Source organism: Podarcis gaigeae (assembly GCF_964106915.1).
Source record: "Podarcis gaigeae genome assembly, chromosome: 3".
NCBI lineage: Eukaryota > Metazoa > Chordata > Lepidosauria > Squamata > Lacertidae > Podarcis > Podarcis gaigeae.
Genome location: NC_139680.1, coordinates 54,171,617 through 54,197,596, shown reverse-complemented (window position 1 = coordinate 54,197,596; position 25,980 = coordinate 54,171,617). Strand labels below are relative to the sequence as shown.

The 25,980-nt window shown below is 40.3% G+C and overlaps 1 protein-coding gene and 1 long non-coding RNA gene across 9 annotated transcripts in view; one reads left to right on the top strand and one right to left on the bottom strand.

The window, feature by feature from the left end:
- The window catches only part of CEP85L (centrosomal protein 85L), a 106,450-nt gene that overhangs the window by 22,967 nt on the left and 57,503 nt on the right, over nucleotides 1-25,980 (top strand). For all 8 annotated transcript variants that reach the window (XM_083731168.1, XM_083731171.1, XM_083731169.1 and 5 more), the window contains one exon: nucleotides 24,958-25,742. In XM_083731168.1, coding sequence (XP_083587294.1) covers nucleotides 24,958-25,742 — 785 coding nt within the window. The remainder of the gene's footprint in view (nucleotides 1-24,957; nucleotides 25,743-25,980) is intronic.
- On the bottom strand, nucleotides 451-25,643 carry LOC310841040. The gene is made up of 2 exons (XR_014562286.1): nucleotides 25,504-25,643; nucleotides 451-679 (listed from the first exon to the last, which is right to left on the bottom strand). It is a non-coding gene; the product is annotated as an uncharacterized lncRNA (long non-coding RNA).

The following is a 25,980-nucleotide window of genomic DNA, read 5'->3' as shown; positions in this document are numbered from 1 at the left end:
TGGCCCAGTTGTTCTTGCTTACATTTTTAAAAAAATGCCAGGGTACACTATATGATCTGCAGTTGATGGCCACATGTGGAAAAGGTTTCACTTAAATTTGTTGCTTGAGATTTGTTTTCTTACTTGCTTTTTTAATGTACTAATTCCTGCTCTTACATGGGGCATCCAGTAGTCTGGTCCCCCATCCAAAGTTCTGATCAAATCCACACCTGCTTAGGTTCAAGAGTGTACTTCAGCCTCAAGTACTCCCAGACCATGAATTGGGTCTTGCTTGAGATTTGTTTTCCCATGGAAACCATAAAACAATGTAAGCAGTGTTTAAACTGCCAGGAGAGGAAGTGAAGCTTAAGTCGCTCCCTTCCCTTGTGAAAGCAAAAGTTGCAGAGAGGCGTGCCAACAGTTACTCTGCTAATGGAAAAAAGTTTGTTTCTATCAAGTATCTTGTCAGTATTTCAAGTGCTTAAAAATTACAAGAAACCTTTGTTTTTATATAATGGTACGGATACTCTTAAAATACAAGCAATGTCCTTTGCTGGCTGATTGGGTCCTCACATTTTGCCATTAAGTGTAAATAGCATGATAAAAGATCATTTATCTGAGTTGAGAATTTTTTAAACAAAGATTTTGCATGGATGTTGTGTTGCCTGTGGTAATCTGAGGTGCTGAACGAAGAGGAATACTGCAAAAGAAGCAACATATGTCTTAAGATGCATCTCCAAAACAGAAATATTTTCTTTATGCTGATCTTAACTCCCAGCAACCCCTTCTCCAATTCAAAAAGCAAGCATGTGAATGGAGAATGGAATCCTGGTTTCAAATCCTGCCTGCTTTAGCCAAGGACTATGCTTTGGACAAGTCACTGTCCCTTAGTCGCAGTTTCACAACTAAATATATTGTAAACTATTGAACTATTTTTGGAAGAGTTTGATCAAGACTAAACATGATAATTACTGTGGATCCCCGTGGAAAAAAATATTATAGAACTGTTGATTAAGGAGCCCTGATCAAGATGGCTCTGGTTTTTGGAGTTCACAGGATGATTTGAGAGAGCTGGTAGGAAGTTTCCCTAATAAAAGTTTCTCTGATCTGTTCAAAGGGTATATGATTATCTACTAGTGGTTACATAATATGTTAGTTATCTAGTGGCATTAAGTGCTCAAACTGTAATTGGCCGGTATAGTTTGAATGATAGTAGCAAGGTAAGATGGTAAGAAGGCAGATGAATGATGTGAGAGCAGGAAAGTAGAGTATCCTGATGTCGGGTGGAATTCCATGGAGAAAAGCAAAAAGCTTGTAGCCAGATTTCTTCCTTCCAGCTAATGCACTTGGTTCAGGAGACGATTCTCCTGGCAGCATATTGTATTGATTTTTAGGTTGGAGACCGCAAGTCTCTAGGATTCTGTAACAGAAGACTGCAATTAGTTGGAAAATGAGCTGGCTGTAAATCAAAAATGTCTTTGTAGACCAACCTGCTCATTTTGGATTAGATTGAATTTATAGATGCCTCCCATTTCTTGCATTGCTTTTAAGTGTTGCTAAGTAACGGAGCATTAAAGAGAATTATACAAATGTATGTCTGCGTGCCATATTTAAGGCTACCAAGGCATTTTTTTAAGGCATAAAAGAGAAATAGAAAATAATTTGACTTGCTATAAGCCTAATCAAATATTGACAGTTTAGTGGGAGATTTTGAAAACAGAGAGATTGATCAGGTTGGGTTGGACACCCAGCATTCATTTGTGCCTCTTGGAAAATCTTCCTTTTCTGTGTCTAAATGTAAAATAGAAATAAAAAGAAATACATAGATTTGTTCTTCTCCATATACTTGATGTGAGGCATGGACAATAAAGGGCCTCAAATTTGGGCATGCCTCAGCCGAAGTTAAGTACTTTGAAGTTCCACTGAGTTAAGTAAAAACAATAGAGTTGTGACACCTTAAAGACTAACAAATTCGTTATGTCACAACAAATTTCAGTGAAGGATATTTAACATGTGCTTAAGGTCCCCATGAAAATTGGGTTTACGCTTTTGTCATTGAAAACATCCCAAAAAACCCTCATGTCAAACTTGCCCTTCTGATAAATGCTCTCTTTGAGTGGAAGTAGATGAGCACAAAAGTCTCGGCCACTCATTTGGCTTGATGTCTCATGCAGGGCTCTTCAACGCTCAGTATATGCCCACCCCCCAATACTCAGTGCATGTGAGTTGTGATGTCACTGATCCTTTTGGTTTGCCACTAATAAATTTTGCAGCCAGCAATGTCTGGGAGAGTTATAATAGATAATATTCAGAAGGCCCACTAAAATAGTTGCTATGGTTGAGCAAGCCTAGTTGAGCAGGAACATTTAATACCCATGCCCAGTTCGCAGCTTGGATGTGAAGCTGTAGAATCCCAGGGCTAGCGTATAATAAGGTAAGGCCCACTTTACTTTAGACTCAAGGTTTGCCACATAGTACCAGAATATTAATCAGGCAGTCCTATTAAATGTCCTAATTTTGTTTCCAAAGTCTAGATCATGTAGGACTGCCCACACTTTGTTTAGTGTTTACAAAGCCATGTCACTGGTATTGACTAAATATTTATTTGTCACTACAGTTGTCTCTACAACAAACTAGTTAGGTGGCGTCTCACTGGAAGAGTAGTTGATGTAATTGAAGGTTTACGGTTACAACAACTCCAGGCACCTTAATGCAGCAAGCTTAATTTCACAGTTTTCTGAAGTTGGAACACCCCTCAAGTGAAAAAAGCTTCTAATCCTTAGGATAATCCATTGGCTTTCTGCACTTACAGCTAATGAACTTGCAGTTTTTGTGATCTTAACTTGACAGTAAATTCATTAGGAGATCAGGGTTATACTGGGTCATTACAGTTTCGTTGTGGGGGGGGGGGATTTCCAGTCTTAAAACCAGTGCCCAGTTTTTAGAGTACACACGTCAGAGCAAATAGGAATGCTTTTAACACATGATCACACCTTGTCAATGAGAACCATATTAGGGATTTGTATTATTTAAAATTTTCTACAAGAAGTGGAAACTTCTGTGGACAGATCAGAACAGATGGCAAGTGTTTGGCGAATGTGAATTTTATTTTGTATTTTGAGCAATTTTGATTATACATAATAATAGTTTATGCACTTGAGGGTGGTTCCTGCAATATTTCATACATTGAACCAAAGTGTTAAAGTGACTGCCTTTATTCCGAGGGTCAGATGAGGGAGGGGGAACTGATCTCTTCTTGCTAAGCAAAGGTCAAGTTCTTCATCAGGAGACTTCCGGAGGCGGCGCGAACGGTAATGGCTGCCCTTTCCTAACCGGGAGAGGGAAGCTACGCTGGAAAAGGGTCGTCCGCTACGGCGAAGCGGAGACCCATTCTGGAAAACCGCAGGCAGCGGAAGCCTGCGGTCTCGGGACCCGGCGGGCGCCAGGAGCTACCCCCGAAACGTTGAGGGAACCCCGTAAGGGGCTCCGGATCGCAGAGGGGGTAGCGGCGCTGTGGGTCTATGCGCATTCAGCGGAGCGAAGCCGCGTTGCCGTTGCCGGTGAGCGCCGACCTTTCTTCCTTCAACACAAGATTCCAAAACGTAACAACCCGTGAGTAATTGAGGACTTTACTAAATTTCGGGACTAAAATATTGAAAATAAGCTGAAAGCGGAGAGACGAGGAAAAGGAAGTCCGTCCTCCGCAGCCATTGATTTTTAAAGCAAAGAGCAGGAGGAGTGGAGGCATAGAGAGAACTTTTGACAGCTCAGATTGAGCACCCGCAGAAATTACTTTTCCTTTTAAAGACTGTAAGCAATTGATTTTTGGACTTTTATTAGGACTTATATATTCCTTTCTTTGTGGATTACAATTCTGTTTAAGAAGCCCAGGTGTCAGAACTGCCTGAGCAGTAGAACTGTCAGACTGCAAATTTGGACACATTCTATTTAAACTTGGAGACAGTCTGAGGGAGTTCAGAATGGTTACGTTCTTGCATTTTGGAACTCCAGTAAGCACAACTTGAAATATTGTGGCAAACCTAAAACCAACTCTGCTAAAACTACTTTTGTGAAGATCCCTAAGAATTGGTTTAGATTTTGTATGTGGAATGGACTCTTCTTCCTAGGACATTTTATGCTCCCCCTAGAGGATTGAGGACTTACAACAAAAACATTGTTTTACTTTCTATTTCCCGGCCCTCTGTTTGATTGCTACCATCTGGGCCGTAGCTTTCCCATGGGAATAATTCAGCTTGACCTTGACTGCTAGATATTTTTGGAATGAGTGGCGCAAAAAGAAAGGGATTAAGAACCAGACAAACAACTCTGACAACCGTAACTGCAGCCTCACAAGCACGCAGATCATCTGTGCCCACTTTGCCCTCGGAGGAAAAAGTTACCTCCCTGTCACAGGCAGGGGAGGAAGAAACTGAGGATTTACAACTAGAAGAGATGGCCTCAGGAGGATCTGGTTCTGTATTAGAGAGAATTCTTGAGAAATTGGAGTCTTTGGAGAGGAAAGTTGACCAACAAACTGCGAAAATTGACCTTAATACAGAAACTTTAAACAAATTATCTGGGCAAGTTGCACAGAATGCACAAGCAATCGGACAACTGAAGGAGGCTGCAGGTGAAAATCAGAAACTGGCCGAAGAGACCAGCCAAAGAGTGGGAGAGTTGGAAAAAGAAGTAAGGCCGCTCAGTAAGCAGGTCGGAGAACATCAGACCTATCTCTCTATGTTGGAACTTCGGAACAGGGAGATTAATTTAAGGATAAGATCGATACCAGAAGTGGAAGAAGGTAATCTAGCTGAGTTTCTGACCAAAGAATTCTCCAAGTTCTGGGGTTTAGAGGAGGAAGATTTTAAAATTGTGTCAGCCTTCAGACTTGGAAGACTTACAAAGAGAGAAAGGCCCAGAGACTGTTTGATTACGTTGAGATCAAAGGAGGAAAGGGACAAGATTTTGGGCCTGCACTACGGAAGCTCTTTGAACATTTCGGACAAAAGAATTGAGATTTTTAAGGACATTCCTAAACAGCTGTTGGATCTTAGATCTGAATATTTGGACTTAGTAAAACTGCTGAGAAGCAACTCAATCATCTTTAGGTGGGACTTTCCCCAAGGACTATCTTTTACCTTTAGAGGGAAGAAGATCAAAATTAGAACTTTGGAAGATAGGGATAAGTTTTTGACTGCCTACGGTGAGGACCTTCATAAAGGACTTGAACTACCCTCAGGGTCTGAACCACCACAGGTGCCTGTACCTCAGAACCCTGAAGACTCACAGAACAAAATACCATCCCAAGGAAACTAAACAGATCTATCCAGGATGTCTCTGCAACTTTTAAGTTGGAATATAAATGGCTGCAACAGCCCGGAAAAAAGGAAGAAAATCTTTCACTTATTAAAAAAGGAGCAACTAGACATTACTTGTTTACAAGAAACACATGTGACTAGGCTCCACAGAAAAATATTGGTAAATAAAAGGATAGGCCAAGAATTTATATCTTCGGATTTAGTTAAGAAGAGAGGAGTGGTGATATATGCAAAGGAGAGCCTCTCACCAAAATTTCTATTTAAAGATGAACATGGAAGAATTTTGGCAATTGAAATACAGCACCAAGGAGAGAAAATTTTGATATTAGGAATCTACGCTCCAAATGAAGGGAAATCAGAATTCTACAAGAAGTTGCATGAGATTATGCTGGATTATCTGGACTATGATAACATCATTATGATGGGAGATATGAATGGGATCGTTTCTACAAACATGGATAGGTCACAAAGCCAAAAGGTTACTAAAGAAGGCAGACTACCAAAGACCTTTTTTGAAATGACAGACAACATGGACTGGATTGATATATGGAGGACAAAGAACCCCTTAGGGAAAGAAGGAACATTTTTCTCTGAAGCCCAACTGACTTGGACAAGAATTGACCAAATATGGATTTCTAGAGGTCTGGCTCCTAAGGTGAAGAAAGTGGAAATCTGCCCAAAGACCTGCTCCGATCATAACGCGTTGAAAATGGACATGACATTATTACCAACCGGCTCCTTTAGATGGAAGATGAATGACAACTTGTTTAGAGATCAGGAGATTATCAAGAAGGCCCAAAAAACAATAAAGGACTATTTTGAGATAAATTTGAACACTGCTGTGGAAAAAAGAACAATCTGGGACGCAAGCAAAGCTGTGATGAGAGGGTTCTTGATACAACAGAACGCCATAAAGAAAAGACTACAAAATGAGAAAAAGGACAAGATTTTGGGGAAAATTAAAGAGTTAGAGAAGAAACTAAGAGTAAACCCGAAGTCACAGCCGATTTTGAGAGAAATTAAACTTCATCAGGCACAATACTCCAAACTGATAAATCAGGAAATAGAATGGAAGATTAAATCAATGAAACAAAAAACATTTGAATCGGCTAATAAATGTGGGAAACTGCTGGCTTGGCAGTTGAAGAAGAGACAAAAGCTGAACATAGTAACAAATTTGGAAATAGAAGGAAGGAATATTCAGAACCCGGTGGAAATTAGAAAATGTGTCCAGAAATATTTCAAGAAATTATACACTCAAGGGCCACAAAAGGAGGAAGAGATTGCAAAATTTTTGGAGAAAAATGGACTTAAAAAACTATCACAAGAAAATAGATCACTCCTGAATAGTAAAATAACACGACTAGAGATAGAACAGGCCATTCAGAATATGAAGTTGGGCAAGTCTCCAGGGCCAGATGGCTTGACCTCCAAGTACTATAAGACATTAAGTGACTATTTGATTCAACCACTGCTGGAGGTCAGCAATGAAATTATGGAGGGAAAGAAGGCGCCTGAATCGTGGAAGGAAGCTTTCATCACATTGATACCAAAATCAGAAACTGAAAAGACACAACTTAAGAACTACCGCCCCATTTCCCTTTTAAATGTGGATTACAAAATATTTGTTGACGTTTTGGCAGGAAGATTCAAAAGAGTTTTAAATGAGATAATTCATAAAGACCAGGCAGGCTTTCTCCCAGGAAGACATTTATTTGCTAATACAAGGAACATTATTGACATTTTGGAACTCTTGCAAACAAATATTAACACTAAAGCAGTTCTAATTTTTATAGACGCGGAGAAGGCCTTTGATAATATTTCTTGGAAATTTATGAAGGGGAATTTAAAAGAAATGGGAGTGGGGCGGGGTTTTGAAAATGGGATTGACGCGATTTACTCAGAACAAAAGGCAAAACTGATAGTTAACAATGTGGTTACAGAAGAGTTTAAGATTGAAAAAGGGACACGACAAGGCTGCCCGATTTCCCCCTTGCTGTTTATTTCTGTCCTGGAGGTGCTCTTGAACTTGATTAGAGGGGACCGGTTGGTGCAAGGGATTCAGATCGGAGTGAAACAATATAAACTTAAAGCTTTTGCAGATGACCTTGTTTTGACATTGCAAGAGCCAGAATCTAGTACAAAAAGAGTGTTACAATTGATTCAGGACTTTGGTCGGGTAGCGGGCTTTAAACTAAACAAACAGAAAACTAAGGTGTTGGGAAAAAACTTGACAGATGCAGAGTCAGAACGGTTTCAGAGAGAAACAGAACTAACTGTGGTTAAAAAAGTAAAGTACCTAGGGGTAAACATAACAGCAAAAAATCTGAGTCTATTTAAGGATAATTATGAAAAATGTTGGTCTGAAATTAAGAGAGACTTGGACAGTTGGTCAAAATTGAAGCTTTCTTTGTTAGGCCGAATTGCTGCTATTAAGATGAATGTATTGCCTAAGATGTTGTTTTTATTTCAAACATTGCAAATTGTGGATAAGACGGAGTGCTTCAGGAAGTGGCAGAGAGATATTTCTAAATTTGTCTGGCAGGGCAAAAAGCCCAGAATTAAGTTTAAGATATTAACTGATGCGAAAGAAAGAGGGGGCTTTGCCCTGCCAGACTTAAGGTTGTACTACGAAGCCGCAGCTTTCTGCTGGCTAAAAGACTGGCTACTTCTAGAGGACACTGATGTGTTAGATTTAGAAGGTTTTAACAATGCATTTGGCTGGCATGCATACTTATGGTATGACAAAGTTAAGATCAATAAGGCCTTTAAGAACCATATTGTCAGGAAAGCAGTGTTTAATGTCTGGACAAAATACAAAGACCTATTGGAAAATAAAACTCCAAGATGGCTATCACCTCTGGAGGCTAAGGCCCGAAAAAGACCCAATATGGAGGCCAAATGGCCGAAATATTGGGAAATAATAGAGAAAGAGGGTAACAATTGGAAATTGCAGAGTTTGGAAAAAATGAAAGATAAAGTGCGAGACTGGTTACATTACGCTCAGATTCAAGAAATTTTTAAAAAGGATAAAAAGTTAGGATTCCAGGTGGAGAAATCGAAGTTGGAAACAGAATTGTTAGAACCTAAGACTAAAGTACTTTCAAGAATGTATAACTTGCTGTTGAAATGGAATACACAAGATGAAATGGTTAAGTCGGCCATGATAAAGTGGGCACAGGATATTGGGCATAATATTATGTTTGAGGATTGGGAAAGGTTGTGGACCACGGGGATGAACTTCACGGCATGTAATGCTCTGAAGGAAAATGTAATGAAAATGATTTATAGGTGGTACATGACCCCAGTTAAACTAGCCAAAATATGCCATGTGCCAGACAACAAATGCTGGAAATGTAAGGAAAATGAAGGAACATTCTTTCACCTCTGGTGGACTTGTCCCAGGGTGAAGGTCTTCTGGGAAATGATATATAATGAGCTGAAAAAGGTATTTAAGTATACCTTCCTTAAGAAACCAGAGGCCTTCCTCCTGGGCATTGTCGGCCAGATGGTGCCAAAGAAGGACCGAACATTCTTTTTGTACGCAACAGCAGCAGCAAGGATACTTATCGCCAAGAAGTGGAAAACTCAAGATCTACCCACTCTGGAAGAATGGCAGATGCAGCTGATGGACTATATGCAACTGGCCGAGATGACTGGCAGAATTCGAGACCTGGGAGAAGAGAGGGTTGAAGAAGATTGGAGGAAATTTAAGATTTATTTACAAAAATATTGTGATTTGGCGGAAAGTTAAGTAGGATGTTTGATCATAAATAATTGGCCACCACAAAATCGGATCGAAATGGGATGTAAAGTGAGATTAAGAGAAACTAATTTACAGAGGATTATATTTAAATGAGTGGTTATAAAATTTGCAAATTAGATGATAAATTGCTGGGAAAAATTTATGATGATGAAAATGGCAGCGGGAGATGTGAGGAAGTCCAAAGAAGTTATGAAACTTTGTTGAGATAAAAGAAAGGTTGTTTATTTCTGTACTTTATTTTGTAAAAACCCCTAATAAAAATTTATTAAAAAAAAAAAAAAGTTCTTCATCAGGAGACTAACAATTTTTTGCTTTGGTTTCCATGGTCCTTGGGCTCTGGCTATTAAATAAAGCCTAGCATCCCACTGAAAGCAATTTGGAACATAGATTAGAGAAGGTCAGCAGAAACACACTTTTACAAGAGCACAGAAATAACTGTCAATTTAAAAATCTGTATAACCTATTGCATGGTAGCTGCCTGCCTGTTTTGTGTGGTCTGCAGGTGTATTTACTCTGCAGACTGGGGGAAAGCTCTCATGAATGAAATAAAGAGCAGCGTGTTAAACCCATTTTTATGTATAAAGGTTTGTTTCTCTCAGTGTTCTGTTGTTGCCTCTAGATATTAAATCCACACTTGTGTACACCAGTGGATAGTTCAGGGTAATAGTTGATAACTTTAACATATATGGCAGATATGTTATCTCTTCTCTGTACAGTGTTACCTCGGGTTAAGAACTTAATTCGTTCTGGAGGTCCGTTCTTAACCTGAAATGGTTCTTAACCTGAAGCACCACTTTAGCTAATGGGGTCTCCTGCTGCCGCTGTGTCGCTGCTGCATGATTTCTGTTCTCATCCTGAAGCAAAGTTCTTAACCCGAGATAATATTTCTGGGTTAGCGGAGTTTGTAACCTGAAGCGTATGTAACCTGAAGCGTATGTAACCTGAGGTACCACTGTACTTTATGTAAGGAGCTGCATTAAGAGAACTGAAAACCACATAGAAATGTGATTATTAGCACCCTCCCTTTGATTGGAGACCTACAGGACAAGATTTTTTGAAAAACTACTTGAAATTCATTGCTTCTTTCCTTTCTGCACCTCTTCTCATTAACAGCCTCTTCTGACTTTATGCTCTTTATCATTTCCTCTTAATTGTGTTTTTAACTCTGTGGAATTCAAAAGTGACTGCAATCTAGTAACGAAATATGTTGCTGCTTTTGTTTCATATCAAGGCCTTTGGGTTGTTTGGCATATGTGCCTCTAGTGATATATCAGAATTTTAGCAGTGGGAAGAACCATTAATTAAGTATATAATTAATTAAGCTTCAATTGGAAGGATGAATGCTAATGATGTTACCTCGTTGGAAGCCATTCACTCAATAAAAGGAGGGGAAATGAGCATAACTAAACGCAGAGCTGGTGTCCAGGCTCCCATCCCAGTGAGCTTCATGACTGGGGATTTGAACCCTGATCTCCAAGGTCCTAGTCCAACCACACCACCACACTGGCTCCCTAGAATACTTCTGCTATGGAGCAGCTATATAAATTAAGAAGGTAAATAAATATGGGGAAAGCAAAATGTCGAAGAAGGATCTGAAATATTTTCTTAGAAGCTTGAATTTGTTTTATTCTGGATTTTTTTTAATTTGATTTTTTTAATGTGTTGTAAACCGCTTTGAGATTTTTTTATTTATAAAGTGGTATAGAGAAGATGATGATACACTCCCGCAATAAGGTTCCTAGACGTTCCGTTGATTCCAGCATTGCAGGGGGTTGGACTAGATGACCCTTAGGGGTACCTGTCACCTCTACAGTTCTGTGATTCTATGACCGTAACCTAGGTTTAAGGTGGCATTTGGTGATGAACTTATATATCTTGAGTTTCTAACCCTGCATGGCATACTCACCCACAGTATTCACTTTGCAGGAATGTTGGCATTGCAAACACATGCTCCTTTGGGGTTGGTGGCTCTGCACCCATCTGTGAAGGTGGCACCTGGTTCTAGGCAACAAGACTGCACCCTCCTGTTCTGGCTCCTGCTTAGTCGCTGTTGCCTTGTGTTTCATCTTTTGCCTCGGCTTCTAGCCTCCCTATCCCCCGCCCCCAATCCTACATTCTGCAGGAAGGGGAAGTGGCATCCTTGCTCCTCCTTCTGAAGTTGGGGCAGAAAGGGGAGGTCTCCCTACTCCTCCAGCCCAATTTTTAACTACCGTATTTTTCGCTCTATAGGACGCACCAGACCATAGGACGCACCTTGTTTTAGAGGGGGAAAACAAGGGGGGGAAAAATTCCCCCCTCTCTGTTCAGTGTCCCTTCAGCGAAGCAGCAGGAGAAATGGAGCCCCTTCCATTTCTCCCGATGCTTCGCTGAAGGGGCGCACCAACCCCTCTCGCTCTCCAGGCTTCAGTGAAAGCAGCGCGAAGCTTCTGGAGCATGGAGGGAGCGCTCCCTCTGCACTTTGGAGGCTTTGCGTTGCTATCACTGAAGCCAAGGAGCCTGCATTCGCTCCATAAGACGCACACACATTTCCCCTTAATTTTTTTTTTGGGGGGGGGGGTGAAATGCGTCCTATAGAGCGAAAAATACAGTATTTAACCTTTCCTCCCACCTCTCTCTCGCCCCTCCTGTGCCAGGGTTTACCCATTCAAACCTGATCCCTATGACACTGCGAGACTCATGACAGCTGGATATTTCATTTGAAGGCATTTCAATAAGATAAGGTGTCGGTTTTGACATGTTCATAGTACAGTTCTTGATGTGTGGAGCACTTTATAGTCGTCACCCTTACAACTGCAGAGGGTCATTATCCACTAGTCATCACTGGGTTAAAATTCTTACACTGTCCAAGTCCAGACACTAGGCTATATAAAGCAGTGGAATTCTTGATGTCAGCTAATGTTCTCCTAATAAAATTTGAGTTGAAATTGGATTTACATAGTTTTATAACAAGATTGGCAAAACCAGCTATGACTTGTTTTCTTGTCCTCTGCAGCAAAGCTTCTAAGTGGTCAGCACTTTCAGTGCTTATTCACTTCGTATGTTTTATTATGTTAATTGCTTAAAAATAAATAAATAAAGGTTTCAGCATTTTAAGGAGATGCTTGATGCTCTGTGAATGTTTCATCAGTGTGTGGAGGCAAATTATTACTAGTTCCAGCAATTCATTAGTGTAAGTGGCAACAGAAACAAGTCCCAGATTAGAGCTGAATATTCTTGATCTCGATTACTTTATTTACTGTTTTCAAATATCAAATTAAAATTGTTCCCTTATTTTGAGGAATTCTACCTCAGTACTAGCCCAGCGTCAGTGCAGTACAGATGGTACAGTCATGCTACATTTAGGTAAAAGACTTGCAAATTTCAGGCTTGTCGAGTCTGCTTTGTTTTTTAGTAGATTCCTGAGGTCTACCACTCAGAATCAGTTGCACAGTAGTGGGTCAGGGGGACAGATATGTCCTCAGAATTAAGAAACAGTTTATCTCTGAGCAGGAAACTAATTCTATGCTCAGCTGAGGAATTAGTTTTCAGTACTGGAACTGAACTCACATTCCAGTCATACAGACATCTGACCCTAGTTTCTTGACAGCTTTCCTCGAGTCAGAAATCAAGTTTGAGGGAGGAAGGAGCCTTTTTCTATTGCCATTCTTAAATTATTGGGAGTAATACACACTTGCTAATCTACCTGTGGATGGCAATCTGCCTTCTGCCTGCCCCTGTATATATGCAATCAGCTGCCCTGAAACTAAGCAGGTCTTGGTCCAATCAGTGTCTGGATGAAAGGCTGAGAGCTTAGATATGCTACCTTGAATCCACCAAAGAAGAAAAATGTAATGTGTGCGCTCGCTCGCTCTCTCTCTCTCTCTCTCTCTCTCTCTCTCTCTCTCTCTCACACACACACACACACACACACACAGTATATATAAGCACACTTTGTGGTACTTCATGGAGACAATAATTAATGTATTTCACCTGAAACACACTGGCATCGGAAGTGTTACAGGCTCTCTCTGTTTATGAACATAACAGTCTTATACTAGCTTATTTTATTTTTAATGGAAGTGTGTGCTCAAACTGAAGGAAAATGTGTGTATGTGCACACGTGTATTGCTAACAGCATAAACATCAGAATAGTTTTTTTAAAAAACTTTCCATATTTACCTATAGAATAGTTATTTCTCTTAAATATATAACCTAAATATATTTACATTTCTACCAACAATTTGGTACTTTAAAATCTCAGTCCTTCTTTCTGTAAGCTTCTTAGTTTGGTTTAGCAACCCGCTTTCATACTCTTTTGTTGCCGTAACAAAACCTTGAGACTCAGTACCCACATACCTCTCTTCCTGATTGATGATATAAAACACTGTCTGTGAGGCTTCTAAAAATCACTAGGGTGTGGGTGTGTTTGTGTATCTGTGTGTGTTGATGTGTATCGGTGCGCACGTGCTAGGTTTCACATTTCATCCCAGTAGCATTGCTCTGGTCAGATACCATTGCAAATGGGATTTGCTGTTACTATTAGGTGACACATAAAAACACATAAGAAGCTGCAGTGCGCAAAATAGCTCCCTGTATGTTTTCTATCTTGTCCTTCCCCTTCCCCTAGGGGTCCAGAACACTTTAAATCATTAATGTCAGTATAGCCTGAAATAGCTTATTTTAGTGAACTTGGTGCAGGAGGCTGAATACATTTAAGTACCTCTGGATAGGTTATCTGAGTAGGTGGTTTTGTATTTGTATTTGATATTTTCTCTCCTTTGTTCTGTAGCTGCTTATGTATTTATAGCTTACCAAGTTGATTTCTGTTAAGACGCACCAAACTCAAAATTAGTTTTAGGGATGCCTGTCCTAAGGAAATGCATAATTACTAGGAAGCAAGCCCTGTTGAGCTCTGTGAGACTTACCTCTGAGTAAATATGTTTAGTTTTGTACTCCATGAGAACTTCACCACTCTCACTTTCCTTAAAAAATAATGGCATGAAATTTAATTTTATTACTAGTAATAACATTTGAAGATAGTACAGTGGTACCTCGGGTTACAGACACTTCAGGTTACAAGCGCTTCGGGTTACAGACTCCGCTAACCCAGAAATAGTACCTCGGGTTAAGAACTTTGCTTCAGGATGAGAACAGAAATTGTGCTCCGGCAGTCTGGCGGCAGCAGGAGGCCCCATTAGCTAAAGTGGTGCTTCAGGTTAAGAACAGTTTCAGGTTAAGAACGGACCTCCAGAACAAATTGAGTTCTTAACCCGAGGTACCACTGTATTCTCTTGTTAGCTTATAGTATAGAAGAATAAAAGAATAAAAATAAAGCATAAGGTATATAAATAAAGCTAATATAGATACAAAGTAAACAATAATATAAACTTTCCACAGTCCCAAAGTTAAATAAAGATATAAAAACTGAGACCAGACTTCATGAGTTATCTAAAAATAACAACCTGAGTGAACAGAAAAGTCCTCACTTGGCGCTGATAAGACCCCAAGGATGGCATTAGACATAACTTTTTGGGAATAATGTTGCATTACTAATAGTGTACCACTACTGAATAGGCTTTCTGCCTGATTTGTTACCTGCCTCACTTCTTTCAATGGAGGCACTTTAAACATGGTCAGCAGCTTCTCAGACCGAATGGGATAGAAGGCTTGAATTATCTCACATTTTGAGCATTCAGAACCATCATGTCAAGGAAAGGCTAGCATAGGCTAGAACCCTGGTGTGCTAGTTTGACTATGCAAGAGAGTTTTTTTAAGTTTCTGTTTTTTAAGATGTGGGGAGCATTCAAACATTTAATCCAGGCATCCCCAAACTCAGCCCTCCAGATGTTTGGGACTACAATTCCCATCACCCCTGACCACTGATCCTGTTAGCTAGGGATGATGGGAGTTGTGGTCCCAAAACATCTGGAAGGCTGAGTTTCGGGGTACCTGATTAAAACCCATACCTGCAGTCTAAAGCGGTCATCCAGCAACAGAGCTCTCATGTGAGGCTGGCGAATGTTGTTCAGCATGTATCAGAAATGTAGGATATGTGATATATGTGATGTTTGAGGCTATTGGTGAACTTAACAGTAGAGGGTAGGAAAAACACACAGGATTTTAATAATAATAATAATAATAAATTAATAAATTAATTTATAACAAGCTTTTAAAAAATCTGATTGCTGTAAATAGATTTTAAAACAAGCAAGTCCAGACGTGCAGTCAAATAGACACAATGCAAAGGACAAAAATAATGGTGAAGGAAGAGAAAACCAAACCAATTCTTAAAGTTATATACTAGATCTTATCTAGCTAGAATGGCCATAGCAGATACAGTTATGAGACAGGAGGCAAAATGGCAGTTAGCCCCAGCTGATCTGATGGAGTGTGATTTACTGTGTCCTTTTCCTCTGATGCAGCCATATTGAAAATTGTGCTGGCTTATATCTATGTCTCATTCCTGACTCAGAGGAAAACATCAGGAGGGTAGGTGAACACATATAACTGACTTCTGCTGAATGCGACGAAGATTAAGAATGCTATTACAGGCGCCATCCTACAAAGAACATTGAGGGGCCCAACGCGTGTGATGGCACACAGTGTCCCTATATTGTTCTGCGCTAGGCCTCTGCCTATGGCTAATATATATATGTTTCCCCTCTAAAACAGAGTAGTATTAGGTCAAGCACTAATGAAAGTCAAGAAAGCTTTCATTAGTAACCTCTTTGTGTCCGTTTAGACAGGTTTTTTTCTGGAATTGCTAACAAATAGTACACTTTCCATTAAATTTGTGAACTGTAGAATTACCAAAAAAGTAACAGTTTCCATTTAAAGTGCTGTGTATATGTACAGTTATATTTAATACATTGCTTTTAGTAAAATCTGATGCTTAACTTTGTCCAGGCTGCTGTCTCTGTTCCTAGCCTTTCTTAGGAACTGATGTTTTAGCGAAACATTGGGCATTCTGGAAGGGTTTATTTGGCAGAGATGGTTGTTCCTGGCCTTCATTGTATCTTGTATAATGTTAAGCAATGCTTGGGTGGTGAAGAACAATATTGCTGTTTCATAACAACTTTTAATAAGAATGTAAGTCTCTATATCGCTGGAGAGGAAAAATAAAAAGAACCTCTGGGAAGTTATATCATCAGCAGTATGAAAACATATGGGTATATGAAGGATAAAACAGACCCATTAAATTTCATTATCTAGGGGGAAATAGACAGGCAATGTGTTGTAGAAACTTATAGAAGATTAGACTCTTGTGTAGCCTTTGGAGCTTGCAGCCTTGATTTTAAGTTTTATTGCCAGTATTTTAATCAAATGAAAATGTCAGGTTATACTGCCACCCATAATAAAGGTGTATAAATAATATTGGGATTTCAGTTTACCATCTGGCTTTATAGGCAATTACTTTTTATCCTGTGCCCTAAAATATATGGTTTCACACCAGGAAACATACAACAGTGAGCACACTGCCTAAGAATTTTGGAATTTCCATCTTGGCTTTGAGTTGGCTTGTTTCAAACAAGCCATAGTTGACATCAGTCACAATAATACCTGGGTGTTAACGGTTGGTTTGGATGACACAGTAAGCTGTAGTTAAACAAAAACAAGTAAAGGTTTTCAGTTATGTCAGAAGAAGAGGGGGTGTAAGAACTTGTGGTTTATCTAGGCATCGTGTTAAATTCAAGAATAATGTGTCTGCCTTAGTTGTTCAAGTAATCCTACACTTTTTTTGGTACTAGGGGTGCTTTCACATGGGGACTTGATACTGCATATGGATTATTCATATCTGGTTTGGATGCATGCACAAATATGCTTCTACACATTCCATTTCTTCATTTGTGCATATTCATTATTATTCATCCTTTTGCCATTCACACCAGTGGGCGGAGCTTGGTTGAATAGATCTGTGCTCTGGTGTGTTTTGTCTTTCCCCCTCAGTAACTTGTCTTTTGCGCTTCACTGACCTTTCCACTCTGAGCATGTGCACAGACATTTCTGTACCCATATGAAACCAGCTTTAGAAAAGAATCCCATTGAAAGTGTGCAGGAGCTACAAGAACATATGTTACCAGCCCTTAATTGTGTTTCACCATAGGCAAAATGGAATTTTTTTTTGGGGGGGGGCATATCCATTTCTACCTGGCCTTTAAAAAATAATAATACTGAGATCTTGCATAAGTATCATAGCTATATTGCTCTGTTTGATTTGTCAGGAATGTGTTGGGGGGACAATATGCTCCCTCCAGTTAAAAGTACCCCATAACCATTAACAAATCAGCCATGCATCCCCCCCCAAAGAAAAGCCACAACAAGTCTTTTGCTGTTGCTGTTGTTAGCCAAACGCTGCTGTATGTATTGTTACTACAATCTGTGTGATAATTATCCTCGTGTATTTTGTGGACATCTTCAGAGAACAACAACTCCTAACTGGGTCATTAACATTTGGATGTGTATTCAGCATGTGGCAACTGGTGGAAATAGGCTTGCTTGTAATCTTTAGGTTGCCAGAAATAAAATGACTAGGTTGTGCTCAGGTGAAGAGAAAATAGAAGGGGTGTCAGAGACCACCCACCAAAGTGACACGTGACAAACCACCCACAAATCAAATAAATGTTTCAACAAGCTTCTACACCAGTTTTGACAGAATAAATAATGGGCCATTTTACTTACTGGGTTTTCTGTCGTAAGTAGAAATATTCATTAAATGTAAAATAAGTACGGTTAGGCATTTGGATAATGACAACACTTTGTCAACATGGCAAAAAACCTGTGCATTAGCAACACTGGTGCCACAATAAACTCATTTCTGGAAGCATCCAGTCTGCCTTGAATCTTTGTTTTCAAAAATTCATTGTAATAGTCATGAGATCAGACCTGTGCAGAGTTTGTCTGAGGCCCAGGGCAGGAGTCTTGTTAGAATAAAGTTATAAGCTCAAACAAAAAAACAGCCGGTCCCTGGCGGCCCCCCCCCCCGAACATCTGACCCCTCTGAGGGCCCTCTGCTCTGCATGGACGTGCACGAGATGCTTTATTTAGTATACTAGGATCTTGTTTCCCCTCCTTGATCTCCAAGCCCAGGTCATTTTATATGGGTATGTGAGGTAAATGGAAAGTTCTAGAATAATCAGCATTATACTTCAGAAGTTGTCCTAAATGCAATTCATCTGGACTAGGTAGCTGCATTTTTCCTCCAAATGAGTTTGAGAGAGAGAAATACAACACATATCCTGCAGTAATTCACATGGTGAATAGTTTTGTGGTTTGAACTGTTCCCTAATGATAGATTGGTGGTGCAGTAGAGTAACAGCATCACAAATGAAAAGTAGTGTGAGAATAATCCCATAGTTAGCGTATTTTTCGCTCCATAAGACGCACCTGACCATAAGACGCACCTAGTTTTTAGAGGAGGAAAACAAGAAAAAAAAATTCTGAATGATGTATGATTTTTGTGGTTCATGCTGTGGCCACAGACATGTGATCTGATGGTGAATTTGGGGTGACCAATGCAAAAATCCTGAGGATCCATGTGGATCCGTGTTTTGTAACCACGTTTTTGCGCCATTGTGGCCTCAACACAACAGTGGGTGGGTGATTTTTTTTTGGTGCAGGCTGTAGCCATGAACATGCTATGTGATCTGATGGTGAATTTGGGGTGACCCAACGGGCAATTTGGCTCCAGGGACCACACATTCGCTCCACAAGACGCACAGACATTTCCCCTTACTTTTTAGGAGGAAAAAAGTGTGTCTTATGGAGCGAAAAATACGGTAAATAATGGTCCCACATAGTACGGGAGTTGGATGGCAGATGTGGGGGAGAGTAGGCAAGGTTAAAAGTAGTTTAAAACTGATTTAATGTGGCCCTTTTCCACCAGTGTAAGAGGTGATGCTCTCAGTATAAATCTGAATAAACATGTCACCCACACAACCACCTCATTTACTAGTTTCCTGACACCTCCTTATTCTGCTCTCAAATGACATTCTGTCTTGCTGTGAGGCACAATTCATCCATGGCTGTGGATCCTTTTGCTGGCTCATCAGCTATGTGGTACACTTACTGGCAAACTGCCCAAATACATTGTTTTACCCTTCATTCTCCCCTCACTTAATTTAAGTAACTCTTTAAAAAAATTAAACATACTGAAGGGGTTTGAACAACCTGAGCTGAAAGTCGAAGCTAATCTCACATGAAGGGCTTTGTTATTCTCATATTCCTAGAACACAAAAGCTTTATAAATTCAGAATAAAAAATGTTTCTTTGGCTTCATGAGTGGATTGTCAGCTGTTCTCATGCTACATCTGGATGTTCCTTTTGTGTTGTTATTCCAGCTGTTGAAGTAGTCAACACAATATTATTATGTCATTGCAACTTGGAATTTAATGGAATTGCTACCAAAGCAATGGTGAAAGTTCTCAATTTTGAATTCACATTTCTAAATAAGATTGACAGCCCATGTGGCTCTAGGGGTGTGGGGAGATTATATCAGTGTATTCTAAATTTCAAAAAGAAAAAAAGGCAATAGGCACCTAAAAACCCCCCATAAGCATATGGAATGGATTGTTGGGGAATGTGCAGCTGGGCTGTTGTGGACTCATACCCAATAAAGCTCTGTTCTGCTGATTTTGGCCCCAGTATTTTCTGATCAGTCTTGCTGTGTGACCTGACTGTATCTATAGGCAGTAGGAATTTCAGTGAAAATAAAAGCGGATATAGTAAAATACCATATTTTTCCATCTATAAGACGCCCCCATGTATAAAAGGTAAAGGGACCCCTGACCATTAGGTTCAGTCACGAATGACTCTGGGGTTGTGGCGCTCATCTCACTTTACTGGCCTAGGGAGCTCGCGTACAGCTTCTGGGTCATGTGGCCAGCATGACTAAGCCGCTTTTGATGAACCAGAGCAGCGCACGGAAATGCCGTTTACCTTCCCGCCGGAGAGGTACCTATTTATCTGTTTGCACTTTGACATGCTTTCGAATTTTGCTAGGTTGGCAGGAGCTAGGACCGAGCAACGGGAGCTCACCCCGTCGCGGGGATTCAAACCGCCGACCTTCTGATCAGCAAGCCCTAGGCTCTGTGGTTTAGACCACAGCGCCACCCACGTCCATCCCCCATGTATAAGACGCCCCCTATTTTGGGGGACTCAGATTGTCTCCAGTCCACCCTCGGCACTATCCATGTAGAAGACTCCTCCCCCTAATTTTTGATATTATTTTTTAGGGAAAAAACCTAGTCTTATACACGGAAAAATATGGTACTTTCAATTGCATCATACCAGCAAAACAATGGGTTGCATTGTTTCTAGTAATTTATTAAGCTTGTCTTCATTCTGCTCTTGAAGTCTTAACTGTTTCTTGATAATGCAAAATTAGAACTGCAATGAACTATAACCCCAGACAAATTCCCTCAACCTTTGCAAGATTTATCAGCTGTTTCAGAGAATATAGTTGTCTTGATCTAGCAAGGAAGCACTGTGTATGGAAGCTGGTTTCTAGTTCTGAATCATTCTTTTACATCTTTTATATATCAGGTTCTACATGTGCAGAAGTATACATTGCACAGGATGAAGTAGCTCGCATTCCCAACTATGGTTCTGTGTACCATTTGTCACAGTGCTGTAGAATGGGGTTCTGAGCACCTCCTTTTGATTCTAGGTACCCCACATGTGATCACTACCAAAACTGTGACCACGTGTGTGGTAGTGATGTGCAAAGATATCTCCTTAGAGGAGAAGATGAATAGGGGCCAAAAGAACTGGCGTTAAATCCTGGCTGAGACACATAGAATTGTAAATCACATTGTAGACAAACAATGCAAATCGTAAAATTGAGGAATTTCAGGACCACAGCCACAAGGGTTTGTAGAAATCGTACAGCTAGGCTAATTGCAATATTATATTTCTTGCTCTTGTAAATTTCTCCCATGTTTTGAAAGAGTTCACTGCTGCTTTTGTTGCAAGGTTCACGCAGAAGTTAAAAGGAGTCAAAAATAGAAGATAATTAGACTTACATGTTCAGAGGCAATATGCCTCTGAAATCCTAATTGCTGGGGGACAGACAACAGAGGAGGGCTGATTGTGAACTCCCTGGAAGCATTCATCTGATCCAACAGAGCAGTGCTTATGCTATGCAAGCTGTCATTTTAGCCAAGCAAGTAGGTTAGGGTTCATTCAGACTGTCAGTGTTTCACGGGAGGGATTCAGGCACATTGGAAAACGAGGCTTGCATCCTGATGCAACATATCCACTTTAAGCAACAACAACAACACCCAGAGTTTTTGCAGTTTGGAAAGTGATAGGAAAATGTGTTGAAAAGTGTGGGATGAACAAATGAATTATGGTAGGAACACAGCACCATGGTAGGAACAGGTCCTACCATGGTGCTGTGTTGTTTCCTAGGCTGAAGAAGTGCAGCACAGTACCATGGCAGCTGCTTTGGCGTTTTGTAGCCTATAAAAGTTGCCATCACATTACACTGTTTTTTCTTACGGTTGTGGAAACACAAGAGAGCTTGTACTGTTTAAAATGGACCCAACTTAGAGCCTATCCACACTTCCTCTTGTCCTGCTGCTTTTCCCTGGGGAAAACCGCTCTCTAGCACTCGGTCACTGCAAACAGCATTTTGGGTTTTCTGTGGATTGTCGTTTGTTCCAATTTAGAGCAAAAGAGTGGATTTTCCCAGGAAAGGAGCAGAAAGCGTGGGCCAAGTGAAAAGCTGCTCAAGCCACAGGACAAGTGGCTGTGTGGATGAGCCCTTGGTCATGCTGCTTAATTTTAGTGCATCTTCTCCAAGTGAAACTTTAATTCCACCCGCTGAAAAGCAATGGCACAAGTTAAAAAGGAACCCACACCCAGTCTCAGGGTTTGGGACAAGACTGTTTTGCAACGGAAGAAAAATAAAATCTGCAAGCAAATATTTATCACTGTCTACAAGTTATTTTTTTCTATTTGAAACAAGTTGGCAGACAACTCCTTGAGTAAAAATGGTTTCACTGTCTTGCTGTGTATACAGTTCAGTTAGAATGCAACCAGCCAAGTGTGCATTTATGTACTCATTCTTTTCCCAGGGGCATTCATGTAATTATGGCTGAATAGATGGCAATAACCTGGTAACAGAACTTCTGAACAATGCACGTGGTAAACCACCTTATATTATTTGTTTCAACAGACAAGATTTGACTGCTGGTGTCCCTATGCTATAAACTAGGAGCACAAGATGCTAGCTTTAATTGATTAATCACTGTGGTTAATCAACTAAAACTTTAATTAAAGATTAACATTCCATGTTTCACCCTGCTTAATTGGTGGAAATGATGATCATCAGTAAAGATTTCAGGACCTTGGACCCTGAAAGAGCCCAGTACCATGTAAGAGACACAGAAGCACAACCCTTCCTTTCCCAGAGTCTTGATTTAAGAAGAAACTTGTAAGATGACCTTTTCTTTCAGTTTGCATGCAAAGCTACCAGAATAGTTTGGCATTCAGAGTGAAACTGCTATGGTTACTCCTCTTACAGGAATAGCCACAGGAAGCTGAAGGTGTCAGTGTTAAGCTGAAGTCAGTGTCAGTACATTTTCTGCAGTGCAATCCTGTGTGTATTTTGCTCAGATGTAAGTCCTATTGAATTCAATTGGATTTACTCCCAAGTAAATGTGCGCAGCTTTTCAGCTGCAGGCATAGGATTACAGCCTTTTGAGTAGATTTATATAGCATTGCACTGTTAACCATTTGCCTTCCATAACACAATTGTGTGCAATATGGCTTCAGAATTATACAGTGGTACCTCGGTTTTCGAACGGAATCTGGTCTGGAAGACAGTTCGACTTCCGAAACATTCGAAAACCAAAACTCAATAGCCGACAGCTAGGCTTCAGGGTCTTGCACTCAGCGGAAGCCGCGTTTCCTGTTTGACTTCCAAGGTGCATTCAGAAACCGAAGCAGTTACTTCCGGGTTTTTGGCGTTCGAAAACCAAGGCACCACTGTATTAAATATTGTCATTCTTTCATTCACTGTGATATGTAGTTTTATTTATTAATTTGCAAGTTGTCATAAATATAAAAGGAATTGCCCACTTGTTTCAAAGTCCTCAAAAAGGATCTGTCAACATTTTGGAGTATGTACATTTATTTGTATATGATTCAGTGTGCTAGCTAGATACTTCAACAATTTTAACTTTTTAATGACATCTTTGGACTATGGCCATCGTAGTTAAGAGAGATGGCAATGAAATGTAATGCGAGAAGTAACATACTTTTGCAAGTCAAGTACAGTCTGGTCTCTGGAACACTGTACCTTCCATAACACAATTGTGTACAATATGGCTTTTTAATGACATTTAATGACACCTTCCCCACTCCTTCCTGAGATCTGTGTGTCTGATCCTCTGTGCCACCATTAGCGGAGAGCTGCTGAACAGGATTAAATTGCCTTTAACATGATTTACCTGAATTCTGCTAAGCATTACTCTCCTTGAAAACCATAATGGCATGGAGCACTCAGAAGTCTTGGAATTGTTTTGTTCTTTCCCCCAAAGCCATACATTGTAATTGTAGCAGATCACGATGATTAAGAACAAATAGTAAGACTTTTTAAAAAGCCTCCCGTGTAACAGCAACGTGAACAGCTTGGGGGAAGGTTGAGCCACGTGACGTTGTAAAGGCTAAGATTCTAATGCCAGGATTAGCTGCTTATTTTTGGTAGTCTGCAGGCTTTGATGCAAAGCAGCAGTTGCTAGGCATAGGAGAGCTGCTACTCAGATTCCAGTAACCTCTGCCTCACCTTTGTTAATTTTAACTTGCTTGTCTGTCTAGAAACATTGGCACATTGGCATTTTCTATACGCCTACTGATATTTCAGATGGTGAATGGAGCCAGAATGGAAGAGGCAAGGCACTAGCAATATACCATTGCTATATACTGCGTTATTTTTCAGTATACAAAGGCTTGAATCGTAACTTCTTGTTCCATCAGCCAGATTTTCTACCTCCCACATCTCTCTGCATGAACACCCCCGCCAAAGCCTATTCTGGTAGTTATGGGGTTCTTTTGAGCAGCATGGCATATGTTGCAGGGGGCCACAACACCAAAGGACAACTGTCCAAAATTGGGGATCCCACCTCCTTGCATAAATAAAGGTGCCTTTCTTTTGTGCAATTGCACATTTGGTTCCAGTATATTATCTACCTATATGTTTGAAGGTGTACAGTGATTTTATTAGCAAAACCATGTGATTTACTAGTGGCTATTCTAAATAGGAAACTAATAAGCCTTTATTTCTTCATTAGTATATAGTGTAACTTCCATATTATCCCAGAATTGTTTTGGGAAAATGGCTACATATTAAGGTCATTAAAACATACAAATAGGATTCTTCCAGGCAGGTGTTTGTTGGGGGTCTGTGTTGGTCATGCATGTGAGGTTTTCCCCCCTTACAAGTCCTCTACGTTAGAATGCTTTAAGCATGAGGAGCGGAAGAAAAAAACAAAACATTTGATGCAACTTTCCAGCCTCTTCCTGAAAATTTCAGAGATCAGTTCAGTCCTGTGTAGTTTTAGTGTATATAGTGAACTATAGTTTTTCCATCTTGTATCTCTTCCGCAAATTCTGTTAGTATATTACATGGATAAGAAAACCTGTGACCCTGCAGATGTTGTTTGACTGACTCCCATCAGCTCTAGCCAGCAAATGGCAGGGGATGATGGGAGCTCCTGTCTATCAAATCTGAAGGGCCACAGGTTGCCTGTGCCTGGTGTACTGCAATATAGAAAGGCGTCTCACGAATTAAAATCCATGTATGCTTCAAATAATCTCATCTGTGTCAACACATTAATTTCTTTGTGGTGCTTAATTTTGACCTATTCTTATTTGCACTGTGTTCACTCACATGATGAAAATCTTTTTCTCCAGATCATTCCACCTCAAGTGGTACTTCGTCATTTAAGCCCAGCCGTTCACTGGTCTCGATTCCCACTGCCCATGTGATGCCGTCTAATACCAGCTCTTCACTATCCCAGCATAGGGAACCTCTGAAGTCTGACTGTTCAAAATGGAGTACAAGCTTTTTGAGGTCCGCTGCAAGCAGGCATCAGGGCATCCTGGACAGTTCTCTTGACATGAAGGACTTGAGGCCTGTAAGGAAATGGTCATCTTTGTCTAAACTCAGTGCACCCATTACCTGTAGCCAGGATGGGAGTGTTTATTCAGCAGAGTGCAGGACAAGCATGGATAAATTGGGAAGAGACAGCACTGTGTCACCACAATTAAGAATAAATGGGACAAGCTGTTTGCACAACAGCATGGAATTACTCAAGATGGAGGACAGAGAAACTGGGAAAAAAAGAAATTCTACCTTGGACTGCAAATACAAATTTGAAAGTTGCAGCAAGGAAGACTTGGGTGTTCTTGATCCCTCAAACAGGAGACATGCCTTAGATATGACCTATAGTGCCTTACCTGAAAGCAAGCCTGTCACATCCAATTGCGAAGTGTTTCATCAAGGATATATAACTTTGGGACCGCAGGCTGTGAGCGGGGTTCCCATTCAACCCTCAGAGAGGACTCAGAGATGGCTTACAGAACAATTTCATACAAACCCTCCAGAGTCCAGGCCTTCTGAAGAGCCATACAGTTTATCTCCTTGGCAGTTACAGCAGCTTGAAGAACTTAGAACAGGAAGTGAACATCCTGTGCAGGTAAGAGCAGAAATTCAGTTTTTGCTGCCACCAAGTGGATTGAAAGAGAAATGACATCAAATAACATATTAAATGACAGCAGTGGGTCCTCTACAGTCTTATAGTGTAGCATGTGTCTGATGTCTTTGATAGTAAAGATTTTAATTGAAATGAACTGGGAATTTATGGGTGGGCAAGTCAATTAAGTATTAATATCACTCTATCTAGCTCTATACAGCGACCACAATCATCTTTACAT